The following is an 18,517-nucleotide window of genomic DNA, read 5'->3' on the forward strand; positions in this document are numbered from 1 at the left end:
TGTGTCAGCATAACACACACAAACAAACGTCAGAACGTTAATATCGAACAGACTGCATGCATGTTAAATTTTGTAAATTTATTCTGAAGCCTCCAACTTAACGTGATGGCTTCTTGAGGAACCTCTCAAATGCCTGTGCGCCAATCATCAACGGATTGGTCGATGTATGTGGAGCGGTTGGATTATCAATTTTTGTTGTAGGAATATGAAAAAAAAAACTATTTTAGTGAGCTCTTTGTCCCTCGGAGTTTCATGGTTTGTAGGTGGTTGCGTTTTTTTTCAGAGATGCAAACACTGTTTCACACAAGAAAAGCTTTCATGCAGGAATATATCGTTAAACTGAAACGTTTTCTTTAGTGTGTAGGATAAGCGTATAATTTTCGAGAAACCATTTTGTCCTATTTTTCTTATCACAATTGAGCCAGAACTCTTTGCGCGTACTTGAAAATGTATTACGAAGTTATATATGCTTCAGTATTTATAGACTTAAGGTTCTAATACATGTTTTTTTTTTTCGGCAGTCAGAAACATTATCAATAGGAATCCCGAGAAGGACCCCAGATTCGTGGCCATCAACTCCATCCCTGTGAAGTTCAGAAAACCGTACAACGCTGAAGGTATGGTAATCTCAGTTATAACAAACTGGTAGAGCTCATACATATTTGAATATAAGATTATTTGTATATAAATTTGCATACTAGAATCATTGAGAAAATGAACCCGTCCATAGTACTGAGCGCCACTGAAACTACGAAAACAGCGTGCAGTTCCGCTCTTGTTTCACAAGATATTTTGACTGTTTTGTGTAGCTATAAATCTCACTGAACACATGAAGCAAAAGCTGATTTAGAGTAAATTTTGTTAGGTACAATATGCACAAACCTTTAGTATAGTCCACTAATATTGTCAATGGATTCTTTTTATAACACCTAGAAGTTGCTGAATAAAAATAGCTCGGTAATTTTTTTCTAATGATATTTAGTTTACATATTAAGTGCATCCAGGATTTTCGCGAGAAAAAAACCTATTTTGAAGGGCCAGTAAAGAACCCCGAGGTTCAAAATGGTAGTGAGAAATGTGTGTGCTTTGCTTTCTGAACATGCTGCCCAAACAATTTTGTGATGACGTGCAATAATAAAAAAGTTACAGAGGTAAGAACACCGGGTTTCAAGATTTAGCGTGGCTTCGCCCATATAGTTGCCTAAAATACACTAGAGGGGACTCTGTCACTGCGATCGTTCAGTGGCCATTGGAATGATGGGTAGTATACACAATGCCTAGTCTTCGTACTTGTGGTGGCAAATTATACTTGCGGCTTCATTTATTGCTGTGTTTCGGTTTTGTTTTGAAACAAAGATTCAACGCTTCTGAACTTCGTGACCCAATTTTGAAAGGTAAGTCATTCAGAATAAGGTCGTGAAACGCAACCGCTCAACATTTGCTGATTTTTGTTTCGTAAGAAAACAGCTCCAAGCCACACGAACACACACGGAGCCAACAGCAGGCCAGAAGTACGAAGACTAGACAAATGTGTGCACTACCCATCATTCCCATGCTCACTGAAGCGCCGTGCGTTGCAGCTCCCATGAACACTAGCGCCAGAGGTCCCTCAAGTGTATATTAGGAAACTCTATGGCCTCGCCAACCTTCTCCCACGTATAGAAAGGTATAGCCTGCCGCCGTGACTGGTTTAGACCACTCGACCAGCTTCCTGCTACGTCAAGTCACCAATCCGAAACTTAGCATCACTGCGCGCGAAAGCAGGATTGGTCAGGCGTAGGAAATCAGCACTGCAATCAATTTTTCTAATGAAGGCTTTGGGTGGTGCGCAGTGCTCTAATATTCGGAAACGTGATCGCCGTAGTCTATACGAATTGCCGAATTCTTTGGGAGGTGTAAAAAAGAAGTGGGGGTCTGTAGACTGGCCTTTTAATAATCTCCAATTCATTTTATCCCATGCGAGCTTCTTCTATTTCCACAACTGGAAATTCCCAATTTTAATATACCCAACTTCCTGCCACCCAGTATGGCGTTTCTCATTCATTTGTCACTCTTAGGGATCACGCACCGCCAGTGGAGGCATATTGTGCGCCGCCGCAGTTTGCTTCACACGCTGGGTGGTTCGTAATTAGGGTCTAGCTTTTTTGTTTTTTGAATTTCCTGCCCGTATGTCCACGCAGCAAATATGTGGCGAAGGAATGCTGCTGCCATTGCCTATAAATGTAAATTGTTTGTCATGATTCGCGAGTGTGTACCTAACACGCTCCAGTTCATACTTATTCTACGAATACTTTTTTAATGGCTAGTATCTCATGCTCCTAATGAACCTACAGTCGGACTGACCTTAAACAAGGTTGGCCGGGCTCTGCCAGGGCCTTCTAAGGGCCGACTTTGTGAACTGTCTCATGCATCTTTGAAAAATGAACGACGTTGTTCCAGATTTTATCAATTATTTACCTTTCGTTTTGAATGCAAAAGTAAAATATTGATGTATTTCCAGCTCACTAGAACATTTGAGGTAAGGCATTGAGCCTAGAGAACCGAAAAGTTTGTTCAGTTGAAAAGTATTCGATTTTTGATGAAAGCTGTGGTTGTACACCTTTTCTATGGCCACTTAATCATAAGCCCGGCGAAAGAAATATAGCTTTGTTGAGTAAAGCTCCACTGTTTCAGGTAACTAGCCAATACCTCGCACCCACGCATTCTCGTCATGCAAGTAGCATCCGGCAGTCGACTAGTACACTTCAATGACAAGGTTGCAAAGTAACAAGTCGCGTAGGCTGTTCCCCTTCAGCCATATGCGCCGTGAGAATAAATCCCGAGTATAATAATCTGTTTCTATAGGCTTCGTTGACGCCCTGATTCCGCAGTGTCTGCATGACTGCTGATATTTCTACTGAATCAAACGCGTTCTCGTAATCTATCATGGCTATGTATATATCCTTGAAGAAACCCACAGGTGATCAACTGCTACTGTAGTGTTTCATAATGAAAGCAACAGAATACCAATCAAGAAGGGTGTAAGGCAGTGGTATACAATCTCCCCAATGCTATTTACCGCGTACTTACAGAATATTTTCAGAGGCCTAGAATGTGAACAGTCAGGTATAAGGGTTAATGGAGAGTACACTAGTAACCTGTGCTTCGCCGAAGACATTGCATTGCCGAGTAACTAAGCGGACGATTTGCAACTCATGATTACAGAGTTAGACAAGGAAAGCGGAAAAGTAGGTTTTACAATTAATCTGCAGAAAACGAAAGTAATGTACAACTTCCGAAGACAACAGCGCTCCTAGATAGGCAATAGTGCACTTGAAGTTGTAAAAGCCTATGTCTACTTCGGACAGGTAATAACCGTGGAGTCGAACCACGAGACAGAAGTAACTAGAAGAATAAGAATGGGGTGGAGCATGCTTAGCAAGCACTCTCAGATCATGCAGGTAGATTGCCACTATCCCTCTAGAGGAAGGTATATAACAGCTGCACCTTACCGGGACTTAGCTACGGAGCAGAAACCTGGAGACTTACAGAGGGGGTTCAGCTTAAATTGAGGACGACGCAGCGAGCAATGGAAAGAAAATTGGTAGGTGTAACCTTAAAAGCCAACTGCGGTCATTTTTCGACCATGCCAAGTTAATGGTGTTTCGATGTTCCTGAGACATCCTTGTCAAGAGCCCAATAGCTGAAATCGGCAGGAAATTTGAGAATAATTTCTAGAAACAAAAAAAGTGAAATACCAAAACCGAAACCAATCCGGGCGCCCTGTCTGCTTATGGCGTACTAGTTGGTAAGAACCAGACTCCTGCCGGCACGGAGTATGAAAACTGTAAAAACCAGACTAACGATGCGCCGGCCGAAGAGCACAGAAGAAGGAAGAAAGATTTCCTGCGCTATACACGTGCCAAACACCACCGCCGTCACCTTGTGGCCGCACAACAAACGCTGTAGTGGCCACAGTAGCGATGACATCGGCTGCGTCACTTCCTTCGACAGGCCAAACATGACGTCACACAGACAGTGTTGCTAACGATTCTGGCAAGCGAGGCGAGCTTTTCAAGGCAATCATCAAAATTCATTTGCAAACAATCAGTGCATCTCTCAAAACTGCAATTTAGCATAAATGACGAAAATGTGCAAAGCAACGTACAAAAAGAATTTTATTGAGATTCATTGGCCGCGAAAAATCGCAGGAGTTGGCCTTTAAAAGACAAGAAAAGAGCTGAGTGGATTATAGAACAAGCCGGGGTTACGAATATCATAGTTGAAAACAAGAAGAGGAAATGAACATGGGCTGGGCATGTAGCACGTAGACAGGATAACCGCTGGTCATTAAGGGTAACTAACTGGATTCCTAGAGAAGGCAAGCGGGTTAGGGGGAGACAGTAGGTTAGATGAGCAGATGACAATAAGAAGTTTCTGGGTATTAATTGGCAGCAGCAAGCACATGACCGAGTTGACTGGCGGTACGTAGGAGAGGCCTTTGTCCTAAAATGGACGTATCAGGGTGATTATTATTATTATTATTATTATTAATGTTATTATTTGTGTGCTTTTTGGCGGTAGCTGCGACCAGGTATCTTAAGAGCATGTGTTTCCCCCGGAAAGTCCGATTTTTCCGAATTATGCGGCAGCCCATGCACACTAACACTGACGGGAGTTTAACCTCTTGTATGTTCGTCCCCACCAGCGTGTCACATGTATCTTATGATTTGTGCAATCAGTGGCAGTTACGTAATCACAAAACTTGTCAAATTTGCTTCATCAGTAAATGAATGAGGTAACTATAAAAACTACGGTGCGCAATTGAATCGATCTGCCACCTCAACTGTTACTTTGTAATTGACACTCAGAGTGCCCTGCCAATCTGCTACTGATGTTTATTTTTACTTCTGACAAAGCCTCCGCAAAGCGTTCTTTACAGTGTGCTCTTCTTTCAAATTCTGGCTTGATCCCCTCGAAGCGATATCTAGCATTTTGATACAGTTGTTTTAAGGGAGAAGAGCCTTAGGCCATGGATTGGTGCCTCCTCTATATATAGTTTCTAGCCACCTATAAAATAAGACTTGCTCAATATATGGCTAACGTGGTTGCTTGGGCGAGTTGGTACGACATGATTCACATAAAAAACAGCGCCAATAACGATTGCGCAATCACAAAAAGAAATAGATTTTCTTCGGAACGTTAGCAAACGTGTTCTTCATGGTGCCTTGTGGCGATGATTATGTAGTTGTTAGGTAGATTCTGTTTTCTTTATTTTGTATTTTTCTCTTTTTCGTCAGATACTGCCCAAGTATATATTGTGTGGTTCTAGCAAATAAATCTTGTTTTAAGTCAGTGCCGCTGTCTGCCTCCTTCTTTCTTTTGTCCCTCGTTATTGGCGCTGTTTTTTATGTGAATCAATATATGGCGTTGTGTGTATGTGGCCTTGCAAATAATATAACAAGATAGCGTTAGTGGTTTTTGGAGCCTATCCACGGAGTGAATAATGATGAGTGTGACTAAGCATCGCCCTTCCGCACGTGCTTGCGTCCGTGCGTCGGTCTGTCCGTGCAAGCTTCCTTCCGTTCGTCTGTCCGTCAGTGCGTACGGTCGTCTCTGTTTCCCTCCGTCTGTACGCCTGTCCGTCTGTCTGTCCGTCCACGCTTCCATCAGTTTATGCTTTCGTCTGTCCGTCCGTACATGCTTGTGTCCGCCTGTGCATTTTTCTGTTTTTCTTTAAGCCTGTCTGTGCTTACGTCTATCCATGTGTCTGTTCGTCCATGCTTCAATCCGTGCATCCCTCCATCTGTGCGTCCATGCTTCCATTCGTCCGTCCATTTTTGCTTCCGTCCAACCGTCTGTGCCTCTGTCCAACCGTTCGTCCAACCGTGTGTACGCACAGACGGATGAACACACGCACAAATGGATGGCTGCTTCGCCCCACTCATCATCATTCACTTCGTGAATACGCTGTGATTTTTTGTTTGTTTGTTTGGCAGATTCTGTAGCATAGACAGATCGTTACCTCCTCCACCTGGAGCCACTTAATCGCCGCCACGCGGGCACGCGCACATACACTGTGTGGTGTACAAGTATCCCGAAGGAGTACGGCCACCAGCGTGGGTCCGGTCTTAGCGAGCCGCAGGGCACTCGTTAACCGTCGCCGTGGCGAGAACACGATACTGCTCAAAGTCGCAACACTTTATTGTGGCAACACCAAACGCAGTACAGCCCGTTGCAAAAGGCGCGGCGGGAAAGCAAATAGGCTTATCCACGCCACGGGCACAAAGTACAACACAGGGTGCCACGAGCACGTCTCCGCGGTAAAGGTGATCCACGGAGGCACCGGGACCAAGGCCCGGTTGCTCGAGCGAGGGCAAAGGCGCTTGCTTTGGCTTCGGAGGGAGACGGGTCGGCGTAGCTAGGCCACGCACTAGGACACCGTGCCACCCCTCGGCCGTGCGTACGCAGCGGGGCAACAAAAGGTGAGCGTTCGCCTCGGGCGCGAGGCGCCGTCGGCGAAGTCCGAGAAGCCCCGAGCGACGGGACTCGACGGACGGAAAAGATTGCGTGGCTCACCGTTCGCTGTCCGGGAGAGTACTGCCTGCCCCTGACGCAGCGCGCGAAAACCTCTCGGGAGGCTCCACGCACGGCGCCACAGTCAACATCCGCTACCAGGTGAGGGAGTTAAACGTCACTCCACCCTTCCCAGCGCGGCAGACAGCAAAGGAGGCCCGACATGTCAGGACATGAGAGCGGCAGAGAAGGCGGCAAAGCCTGCGCAAAGGCAGCGGGCCAGCCTCAATTCCCACAACTGTTACTGACTGGCTGCGTTTTCGGCAACTCTAGGCTGCCTCTCCACCTTCCGGGGTCACCTACTTCTCGCATGTCGCCCACTGTGTCGAAGCGGCCTCGCGTAAGTGCATAATGCCAGTGAGAACACCAGTTCCGTTCATAAAACTTCTCAATCTACGCGCGCCTCACCAGAGGCTCCCGCGCCGCGCGACCAAAAGCGACCGCAGGGAGCTCTGCATACTTTATAATCGCCTTGACGCAGTGTGTCGCTGACATGCACTGCAAAGACGGGACCGCTCCTGGGGTAGTTTATGCGTCACGCTGGACAACCCGCGACGATCCGCGCGTGCGTAGAGTATATTCAGTGCCGTCATGTGCCCCGTTGAGTTACGTTTAGCAGCCCTCGCCACTGCAGTTGCACATTGTCTCACCAGCGATTGGCCGAGCTACTGGCTGACACCCTCTGCCTCAGTGCTCCCGAAAGCTCGCCCGAGGTTCCCCAAATACCACTACACCATCGCTGAAAGTGGTACAAGCCTCGTCGCTTTTTCTTCAGCCCCGGCATGCGCGACCAAGTACGCGCTTTATGCACTGAGGTTTTCACTCTCGAGGAGTTGCGCCTGGCTTTGGCATCGCTCAAACGGCGCTCAGCAATCGGCGCTGACGGCGCGACATAGCAGATTCTTCACAACATCGATCAGTCCCAGCTCCCAGTGCTCTTGGCCGCCTAAAACGACGTGTGGCGCACGGGGTAAGGGCCGCAAAAGTGGCGTGAAACTATCGACGTTCCCGTTCTAAAGAAGGGCAAACCCACCTCGAAGCCAGCGTCTTATCACATCGTTTTACTTACCTGCATAGTGGGCAAGCACTTCGAGGCCACGGCATTGAGGAGACTTGAATAGATTGCTGAGACACTCGATGTTTTCTCGCCTTCGCAGTGCGCTTTCCGCCGTTTGCGTGCCACTACCACACCCTTGCCAATGCCATTGCAACGCTAGATGAGGCACAGCACAACGGAGAGGTTGGCTACCTCATTCTGCTTGACATTAGGGCGGCATTTGACTACCTGCTACACCCCGCCATCCTGAACGCGGTGCGCAATCTCGGAGTGACCGGTTTCCCTTTCGCGCACATCACTGCCTTCCTCGGCGGCAGAACCATGCGTGTGAGCATCGGTTCTCAATGAGCCGCATCCCACGTGTGTCGGTGTTCCGCAGGCCAGTGTACTCAGCCTTGTCTTGTTCAATCTCGCCCTGGCTGACATCGACGATTACATTCCCCGTGCCCTTCCTTGTTATGTGCACATCGTGGTCTACGCGGACGACATTGCGGTGTTCGTGACGGGACCTGTGCCCAGTGGCCGATGCGTTCGCACCAGTGTCCAAACCGTCTTGCATTATACTGACGCATTTATCACGGGCAGCGGGATGAGGTTTTCACCGGCGAAGACTGAAGCGATGCTGCTGCCCCCCAGCCATGGCGCCCAGCGCTGCACACCGAGGTTCACTCTCCAAACAATTCCCAGTCCTTGGAAGAGACCAGTGACCTACCTCAGAATGAAGCTGGACCAACGCCTTCATTGGTCACCAGCGGTCAGCGACCATATTCGAAACGTGCGAAGGGTCATCTCCGCTGCTCGAGCACTCCTTGCTCACACCGACTCCAGCACACCGCATCTGCAACACATGCACACTGACTGTAACCCTGCGCATCTACAACGGAATGGGTGCAGCGCGTATTATGTGCGGCCTCCCTATCGCAGTGCTTAAGTGTTCCAACTGGGAGACACTAGACGCAGCGCATTGTATTGCAATTCGCCAGTTTTTAAGTTTCCCCCGATCCCCTCATATCGGCCCAACTCTCACTGAGGCGGGAGGCATGCTGCTGTCACTCCGGGCCGACCTTCGAGCGCTCGTATGAAACGCTCGCGTCACGGACAGCAGCTGGTATTCTCGCTCTTCTCACTGACGCACTCACGGATGGGGCAACGCGCAGTGGCATTCAATGCCCTCGTCCAGTGCTCATTGGATGTGAATGACTATATAGCTCCGCCCAGCCGGCATCGCCCTCTCAAGATTCGGACATGGTTACTGGGAGTGGCAAGCAAATGGACAACGCCAGAGTGTGCGCTTTGAAACGAAACTGTCGCCACTTTCGACGGACTTCTCACAGGGAGACTACTCGTCTTTACTGACGGTTCAGTGTTGAACGGTGGTTGTGTGGCGGCTGCGAGTGTGGCGCCTTCGCTGGAGTTTCACAATCAGTGCCGCCTCGCCTGCGAGGCATGGTCGACCATAGCCCGACTCGCCACGCTGGAACTCGCCGCCGATGCCCTCCTTCAACTGGGAGATTCGCCAGCTGCCGTTCTCTCGGACTCACGTGCTGCTCTTTAACTGCTCGCGCAGAACTCCCGCAGACCTCCGGTTGCCACGCGCATCGCGCGAAAACTCGAAGCGGTGCCAGACCTCGGGTGTTATCTTGTGCTGCAATGAATACCAGCGCACGTTGGAATATTCGGCAATGAAGCGGCCGACGAGCTCGCCAAGAATGCGCGCTCTCCCGCAACCCCTGCGACTATAGCAGTGAGCTCATTTGACGTAGCATGGCTGCTCACTCGGCACTCCATCTTCACTCGCCCCTCGAACTCACGAGTTCTGGCAGGGCAGCCGCCACGCCCGCTCCCGAAAACCATATTTTTTAAAGAGGAGCGTGCCCTTGTCACAGGTCCCGCTAATTAGGGAGGCAATCGCCGGGCTAATTCCAAGGACCGAAATATAGGCCCCCCGAACTGCACCACGAAAGCGTGGAAAATTTAGAAGTGGTCCTATTTGGCGCGCCAGCGGACACCGGCTGGGCCCAAAGTACAAGTCAGAGCCGAGAGTTGATAACAAAACAAAATTATATTCTCAATTATGGCAGATCAAATCGATACAAAAATATGCACACTCGACAATTGTTGAATACGATATGCCACCAATCAAACAACGTACTACACAGTACTATCCACCACACTCGAAACAACGGACACAAACAACAATACGCACTACAATGCAGTCGCATGCATAGAACAACCAAGACACTTAAAGACTAAAGAGTTCGAAAACTTATTCAGTCCAAAGTCCTTGGAACAAAAGTCTGAATGATACTCTTCCAAGAATCACTCACTCAAAGTCCAGCGCTGTTGTCGTTCCCCTGCCCCAAAGTTTCTCTTCCAGGAAACCTCGCGTCTTCAATTGGCCGCTCTCCAAGCACCAAACTTCTTCGCAGGTAACACGTCGGCTTCCCACGCGCAGCTGTTGCCACGCGTCCTCACTCGCTGGCGGTACACACACACTCCTGCCTGTAGCATGAATCTTCACCCCTTCAGGTGGAAATCCTCTTCTTCTCCTCCTGTGTCACTGATGACAAAGGCTTCGCCCACACGGCGGAAACACCCTACGCACACTTGCGCAAAACTTTCATCTTCTACTTACGTACACAGGCACGATCTTTCTTCTTCTCCTCTGTCACTGAGGACAAAAGGCTTCGCCGGCAAGGCGGAACACCCTACGCACTCTGGCGCAAAATTCCTTCTCCTGATCTCCCATCTCTGCACTTCGGTTAAATACCCTTCGCGCTAGATTCCAGAAAATTCTCATCGTTTCCGCGTTCGCGATGCGCAGCCAAGCCTGGGGAAAGCGTGAGTCGTTTCGAGGGCCGTCTGCGACACATGACGCAACTCCGCATCACCACGCGCCTTTCCCTCGAGAACCTTCCAGGGCTTGCTCGGCCGCCGATGTGAGGAGGTTAGTCGGCGAACTACGCTTCCGAGGGGAAGAGAGACGGTGCGCTCAGGGAGTATTTGAATGCTTGTTTTCTTCTTTATTGTTGACCTTGAGGCGTCTCTCATGCGCTTGGTCGCGAAAGTTCAGCGGCGCGCCCTTTTTTGTGTGCTCGTTTGTGACACTGCCCCACACTTTAGGAATATTATCACATAATATTCAAAACCACACAAACGAATGCGAACAGTCACCACACACTTAAAGACTGTAACATAGTCCGTCGCTCATGGCGCGTCACACTAAATACAATTGCACATTGCAACACATAGAGTATAACCACAGGTACATGAGTAAAACATTTCATCAGATATTTCAAACAGTGCAAATGTACAAAGGTCTGCCTTTACAACAATTGTACAATCCTATACATCACATCACCGAAACAAACATTTTGACTCGCTCGACATACAATTGTAACACAGGATAACAACACAACACATTGAGGCTCAACACTGCTAAACACATTCCGATTTGACATCACCACCTATCCTGAGTACTTCGAGCTGCGCTTGCGCCCTTTCTGGCGGTGCTCTCTCGACCTCCTCTTATTGTTTTTGTTTAATTACGTTCCGACCAGCCCTTTCCAACGACTATATTTGAGGTGGCGTCTCAGCCGTCGTTGTCCCTTTTGACACCATTAAGGGGTCATAATGTTCAATCGACCTTGTGTTATTATTCACCAGCTTGTTCATGCCACGACATACGGCCTGGCTGGCCGACTCCGTCACCTTTACACTGTCGTTCGGTGGAGGTCGTGCTGACGTACGTCCAGCTGCCCAGCACGTTCTCTCGTTTAACACGATCATCTCCTGATTCACTGTCTCTTGCACCCAGGCTTCACATTGGGCTCGAGTGAGATCCGTCGCGGGATGCTCCTCCACTGTATCTCGCGGTCCCTGTGTCAGCGAGGGCTCCATCTTCGGGCCTTCCCCCAAACGTTCTGGATCATTCGGCCCTCGCGCCCCGTCGATGTTTCCGATGATGAGGTCGTACAGGGGGTCGTCATACATAGGGCAGTAACCTTCCCGCTGAAGTAAAGGGTTCCAACCTCAATCTCTACTTTGGGAAGCACCCGAACTGAACTATCAATTAGGCATACTGGTTTCGTTTTGCCTGTTAACTCACTTTCCCGTACCGAATTTCTCCGCACGATAACCGTGGAGCTGCCGGTGTCTCTTAACACCATAATCTTCTTGCCCGAAACTTTTTCAGGCAGCGTTGGCATTGTCTTCGTATCACCGGTTGACTGTTTTGTCAATAAGGCACTCACAATAGGAAGTTTCTCCCCATTTTTCAACTCTACGAATCCGTCGGTGACGGCATCACCATCGGATTTCGGTGCTGCTATCTCGCAGGATACCTGGGGAGTTTGTCTCACTCTGTTACGACATGTGTCAGCTTTGTGCCCTGTCTGACCACACTTGAAACATTTTACAACAGTAGGGCTCGTAAAGTTAGTTCGACAGCTGTTCGCGTGATGACCCACTCGGTTACACAGAAAACATCGCGCAACACTCTCCGGTGCACGCTTCTTTTGTTCGCGTGCCAAATTTTTCGAATCTTCGGGACACTCTTTATTGACTTTGGCCGAATTGGTGCCACCTTGCGCTTCCGCGAATTGGTCGGCCAATTCAAGCATGCCTTCAAGTGTCTCAGCCTTCCTCTCTTTCAAGTACAGCGACAGACTTGGGTGGCAATTGGTAAGAAATTGCTCTCTAATTAGAAGCTCTCTAAGCTCATTATACTGCTATGCTGTGTTTGAAAGTTCGATCCATCTGTCAAAGTAATGGCTAAGTCGGGCATCGTACTGCGTAGCCGTCTCACCATCAGCTGGTTTTCCCGTCCGAAATCTGTCCCGGAAACATTCCACAGTTAATCTAAATCGCTTCAGTAATGCAGCTTTCACCTTTGCATAGTTGACTGCATCGGTCGGCGTCAGCCTACCGTACACACTGAGCGCTTCACCACTCAAGCAGGTACTCAAAGCAGTTGCCCATTGATGTTCCCGCCAATTCTGGCTCCTTGCAATTGTCTCAAATCTGTGAAGGTACGCGTCAAGGTCATGCTTCCTTTCATCGAACGCTACGAGTAGCTTGCTTGGGTTCAAGCGGAAGCCATGGTCTTCCCGTTCACTGCTTTCAACTCTAGCTTGGACGGGAGTTTCACTTCGTTGTTGCAAACGGAGCCCCTCGAGTTCCATTTCGTGCTGCCACTGCCGTTCCCTTCCCTCTCTTTCTTCTTTCAGCTGTCGTTCCTTTGCCTCTGTTTCTTTTTTTGCCCTTTCAGCTGCCAGGTTTTCTCTCTCCAGCTCCGCTGCTTTTTCCGCTTTGGCTCTTTCGACCGCCAACATTTCTTTTTCCAGCTCAGCTGCCTTTTCTTCTTTGGCTCTCTCTTTTTCTTTTTTTTTCCGTCTGGGTGACCCATTTCCATAGTTCGGCGCCAGAAAGACCCATCTTCTCACCAAGAGCTACTACCTTTTCGAGATTCATGGTGTCTCGCCAATAAAACCTTGTCGCGTGCAAAAATTATCTGCCTAAATCAGTCTATCGGAACACTCTCCTGCACTCGTTAACAAGAACACTTAGCAACACAATCGTTCCGATAGCACTATCAACAACTCGAGGCTCTTTCTCACTACTTTAGACACACTCTGCACCAAAAAGGACCTGTCGTGGTCGCCAGAATAATTGTCACAGGTTCCAATATTTGGGGAGGCGATCGCCGGGCTAATTCCAAGGACCAAAATATCGGCCCCCCGAACTGCACCACGAAAGCGTGGATAACTTAGAAAAGGTCCTATTTGGCGCGCCAGCAGAGGCTGGCTGGGCCGAAAGCACAACTCAGAGCCGAGAGTTGATAAACAAAACAAAATTATATCCTCAATTATGGCAGATCAAATTGATGAAAAAATATGCACACCCGACAATAGTTGAATACGATATGTCACCAATCAGACAGCGTACTACACAGTACAATCAGCCGCACTCGAAACAACGGACACAAACAACAATACGCACTACAATGCAGTCGCATGCATCGAACAACCAAGACACTTAAAGACTAAAGAGTTCGAAAACTTCTTCAGTCCAAAGTCCTTGAAACAAAAGTCTGAATGATACTCTTCCGAGAATCACTCACTCAAAGTCCAGCGCTGTTGTCGTTCCGCTGCCCCGAAGGTCCTCTTCCAGGAAACCTCGCTTCTTTAATTGGCCGCTCTCCAAGCACCAAACTTCTTCGCCGGTAACACGTCGGCTTCCCACGCGTAGCTGTGGCCACGCGTCTTCGCTCGTTGGCGGTAGACACACACTCCTGCCTGTAACACGAGTCTCCACCCCTCAGGTAGAAATCCTCTTCTTCTCCTGCTTTGTCACTGAGGACAAGAGACTTCGCTCACTCGGCGGAAAGACCCTACGCACACTTGCGCAAAACTTTCATCTTCTGCCTACGCACACGGGCGCGAACTTTCTTCTTCTCCTCTGTTACTGAGGCTTCGCCGACAAGGCGGAACACCCTACGCACTCTGGCGCGAAATTCCTTTTTCTCCTCATCTCCCATCTCTGCTGCTCAGTTAGATACCCTTCGCGCTAGATTCCAAAAAATTCTCATCGTTTCCGTCGGCGCGATGCGCAGCGAAGGCTGGGGAAAGCGCGAGTCGTTTCGAGGGCCGTCCGCGACACATGACGCAACTCCGCATCACCACGCCCCTTTTTTCTTGAGAACCTTCCAGGGCTTGCTCGGCCACCGATATGAGGAGGTTAGTCGGTGAACTACGCATCCGAGGGGAAGAGAGACGGCGCGCCCGGGTAGTTTTTGATTGCTTGTTTTCTGCTTTATCGTTGACCTTGAGGCGTCTCTCTAGCGCTTGGTCGCGAGAATTCGGCGGTGCGCCCTTTTTTTGAGCGCTGGTTAGTGACAGCCCTCCTCATCCGCCTGCGCATCAGCTGCTACCACATGGCGGAACAGGTACACAGACAGTTGGGACGGGGAGACCCAAACTGCCGTCATTGCGTGCAGCCCGAAACACTCCATCACATTATCTTCGAGGATGAGGAGTATTCGAATGTGCGCAGATCACTCTTTGGTGCTTACGAGAAACTGGGGCTCTCCACCCCTGTTGATGTGATTCTCTTTCCCCGGGCGCACGCATGCCTGGTCATGCGCGCGCTAGATGCCCTCATCACCTACTTCAAGACTTCTGCACTAGTTGAGCGCTTGTTACATGAAGGAACTTGAGCGCCTCCCTATTGAGGTCTACTGGACTCCTATTAGTGAATGCTACAAACCTCATTTTTCCCGTTCAGAGGTTACGTATCTCGGTGAGTGCTTCACGCGCTCTCTACAGCGCACGCGCCAATTTGGACCGTTTGTCTTCCTTTTTACAGTGAGAATCTCCGGCCTTCTTAGGGGTATTCCTAGTCAGCTGCGCATGATGCATGTGGGCTTTTGAGTCCGTGGCGGAAAGCAGATCGTATGACCCTCACATCTTTTTTTTTCTCTTCTTCAATCTTATCCTCCCTATATCTTTTATTCTGCATATCCCATTCCTGTGCTGACCTGTTGAGAAGTCCTCGTAAGAAGAGACGCTTTTCTCTTCTTTTCTTCTGTTATAAGCACTTGTATATATATAAATAGGTGCTACCACATAGGTCTCTTACTACCAGCAGACAACCAATATGTGGATGTGGTGTGCGAGTGCTTCGATCAAGGTAATAAATTACATTGAGAATTCGCTTGTTTAAATTAATGCATTAGTTAGTAATTAAGATAATACGGGAGTAGGTTGCACTTCTTTTCGTTAATTTTGGATCTCAGAGGCCCCTGACAGAACCTTTGTGTTCCATGGAACACAGTTTATGAACCAATGGCTCCACTCATGCAAAGATGCTGTATTACAAGAGTGAATTGCAGTCACAGAAGGCTGTCGGTCTATGGTACGGATCACTTAAATTATGTCGCTAGTTTATTCATGTTAAAAGAATTGTTTTTTATTTCAAGAGATAATATAAATATTAATATACTCACAACACTAGGCTTTGACTCGTTAGTGAATATTTACGGTCTTTTTTTATTCACTTTAGGGGATTAGTCACCGCCACAATCCTTCATTCCTACATTTTAGCACCTGTGCTAGGTCCCACTCCTGGGTAATATAAGTTGTAGATTCCTATTCTTCTCTGACACCTTTTTATTGTCCGCAAGTGCTCCTTCTCAGCACGGCATTTTCGAAAATTAATGGGGACACTTGCCGTGCATCAAGCAGAGAGATAGAGCAAGAGATTTAAATATTTAGAGTAATCAAAAAAAGAGAGTTTGGGGGCCAGATCATGACCCCGCTACATAGTCGGCTTCTCTAGTCCAGGACACCACATGACGAGGCCCCGACTCACGCCCGTCTCACCGGAGTCCATTCAGGCTCTAGCGAGTAGCGCTTGAGGAGAGCAGTTTCCCACGCCTCTCGGGAAAGGGTAGAAGAAAGAGGCTGGTGAGCATTTCACGTACATGCCCATACTATGTGAAACATGTCACAGGTCCTCCTCACACTGGAGCACCACCCTTCTGTGTGCGTATTGAAGTATTTAATGATTGCATGACAAAGTAGTGTCTGCAGTTGCCTTAAAGTTCGCTTATCTGCTTTGCTCAGCCCCTTTAAAAGAGACGCGATCCTGGTTGAGCGTGGTGGGCTTGTCTATTATAAGTGTTTATGTCAAGATAGGCAACTGAATATTCTCCACATCATTGCCTAAGCAAACCGCGCTCTAACAGGCTATTCGCAAATGAGCTTCTATTGTTTGTTCCGACTGCATAGCAGAAAAGCTACCTTTACGATTTTCAAAAAGGTTCACAAAAATGATTCACGGAAGTGTTGATCATTTGGGCTCATTCCGACTAAAATATCTTAATTATTCAGCTCACTCTGTCTTGTTATGAACCGCAGCCATGGTTAGGTTGTTAGAAGCTTTAAGCGCCTAGTTCAATTTCATTGTCTATAGCTTTCAGCGGTGCCACAAAACTTCAATATTAGGCAAGTAAATTTTGATACAATGAAAGGTAACCAAACTATAATAAACACACTTGATATTTTTGTGATGGTAAACTATTCAGCAGTCTCATAACGCTTGAAATGTGTGAGTTTGTGTTAGCATTCAGACGAGCAGATGCTTCATTTATCAATTGTAAAGTTGTTTACTATTTTTCTAACATTCAGTAGATGACGCTGTTTGTAATATGTTAAAATTATAGGTCCAGAATTACGATTCCTTGAAACGCCGCTGAAGTTCGTCTCAGAGAGTCCTCGTAAAAGCAAAGTCGTTAGGGGTCCTCTCAAATTTAAGTGAATATTATGTTAATGATTGCTTCAATATTCAACAAAGGATGACTGGAAATACTCCAGCCCCCTGATAGCACTGAGCTTGCTAAATCAACTTCCTGTATTCACTTTTTGTCTCTGTTTACCAGATCAATGGGTGAAGGCATTTTCGAAGTACACGAGCAACACCTATATGGCAGTGGATCCGCTGCTCTGCAAAGATTCCGCAGTGAACGTGCTCGTAGATGTGATACATTCGGAGTCTCTGGGTGAGAAAGGGCTTCGATACCTGATTGCCTGGAGTGTCTACACTCAGCTGGTGCAGTACACAGTGCCAGACTTGCTGCTCGACAAAAAAACAGCAGAGGAAGCCTGCTATGCTCACGTTGACAAGGCGATGCATTTGGCCCTCGTGAGTCCCTACTTACTGAAAGGTAAGTAAACATTTCTTAGCACATTGAGCTCTCACCAAGATAATCGTCAGCTGGTACGCTCCACTGGGTGGAGCGCGACAAATGTTTTGAAATGTTGTCGTGAGAAAGGTGTCGCATATAACGCCAATGTGCGTATTTTGTTTAGCGTAGTCTTCTTCGTATTTGAATCTATTACCACGCGTTCAAGGTAAATGACATATATGTTCTTCTTAAGACTCTGTGCAACTTTTCTTGGCAGCTTTTTGTTTGTTTCTTTTGAGGTTTTTTTTTTGCTTTTGTCTTCGCTTCTGTACAACGTAAACTTCATCACTAACTGTATCTTCCGTAGCACCGAATAGAAGAGTTCAAAAAATTTTTGGAACCATAATGTTACTTCGATTGCACAAAAAGCTCAGCTGTATTTTTGCCATCGTTGTCGCCGTCATGCTTCGTATAAATTGCAAGTGGGTAATAAACCTCTGAGCTTATTTTGTCCCAGATATTTATCTCCACCATGCGGAAGCCGCACGGAGATGGAAACGGGTTTGAAGGCTGCGTACATGCGCCAGGAAACTTATATTTGGTTTCATAGAGACCCCACACACATGTACGCAATATTCTTTTCAGAAATGTTGCGTCAAATTCGTACACAGCACGAAGTTGGTTTCGCTCATATTAGCGGCCACGTTTCCTTACGCCAGTGCTTTGTTTGCGCCAAGTAGCACTTCAAGAAAATAATCAAGACTTTCGGCACAAAGGCGTACCAATGACTGCGATAGCGAGAAATTAGAATGTCACGCGAAGAACGACAAGCAGCTCGATATTTGCAGCGCTCGCTGAAGCAAGGAGAAGGACGCTCGAAAAGAATGCAAAGATACACACAGGGCGAGAGTGAGCTTACAGCTATCGCAGTTTGAGAAACGCGCTGCAACTTTTGGTGCTGCAGAGCGCACTGCCCTTATATACTTGTGTTCGTTTTGAACTGCACCACGTGGAATCACCCATCTGCGTATACTGCGACGCTGTCGCATCTGTGGGAAAAATTGCGCGGTGTTCTTCACTTTTAGCTTCTTTGTTTTACATCACGAGTGGGTACAGAAAGAGGTCACTTTTGTGTGAGCTTCTTTGGGGGAAACATCAAAATAAAATTGAATATGAGAGTCTTCCGTGTTATAAAACACGCTCAAGCTGCTCCGAGCGCA

The 18,517-nt window shown here is 47.8% G+C and overlaps 1 protein-coding gene across 1 annotated transcript in view; it reads left to right on the top strand.

The window, feature by feature from the left end:
- LOC142802907 (endothelin-converting enzyme 2-like) overlaps positions 1-18,517 on the top strand; it is a 36,164-nt gene that overhangs the window by 8,248 nt on the left and 9,399 nt on the right. The window contains exons 5-6 of the mRNA XM_075887991.1: positions 522-617; positions 17,052-17,336. Coding sequence (XP_075744106.1) covers positions 522-617; positions 17,052-17,336 — 381 coding nt within the window. The remainder of the gene's footprint in view (positions 1-521; positions 618-17,051; positions 17,337-18,517) is intronic.

This window comes from Rhipicephalus microplus, chromosome 3, assembly GCF_043290135.1.
Source record: "Rhipicephalus microplus isolate Deutch F79 chromosome 3, USDA_Rmic, whole genome shotgun sequence".
Lineage (NCBI taxonomy): Eukaryota > Metazoa > Arthropoda > Arachnida > Ixodida > Ixodidae > Rhipicephalus > Rhipicephalus microplus.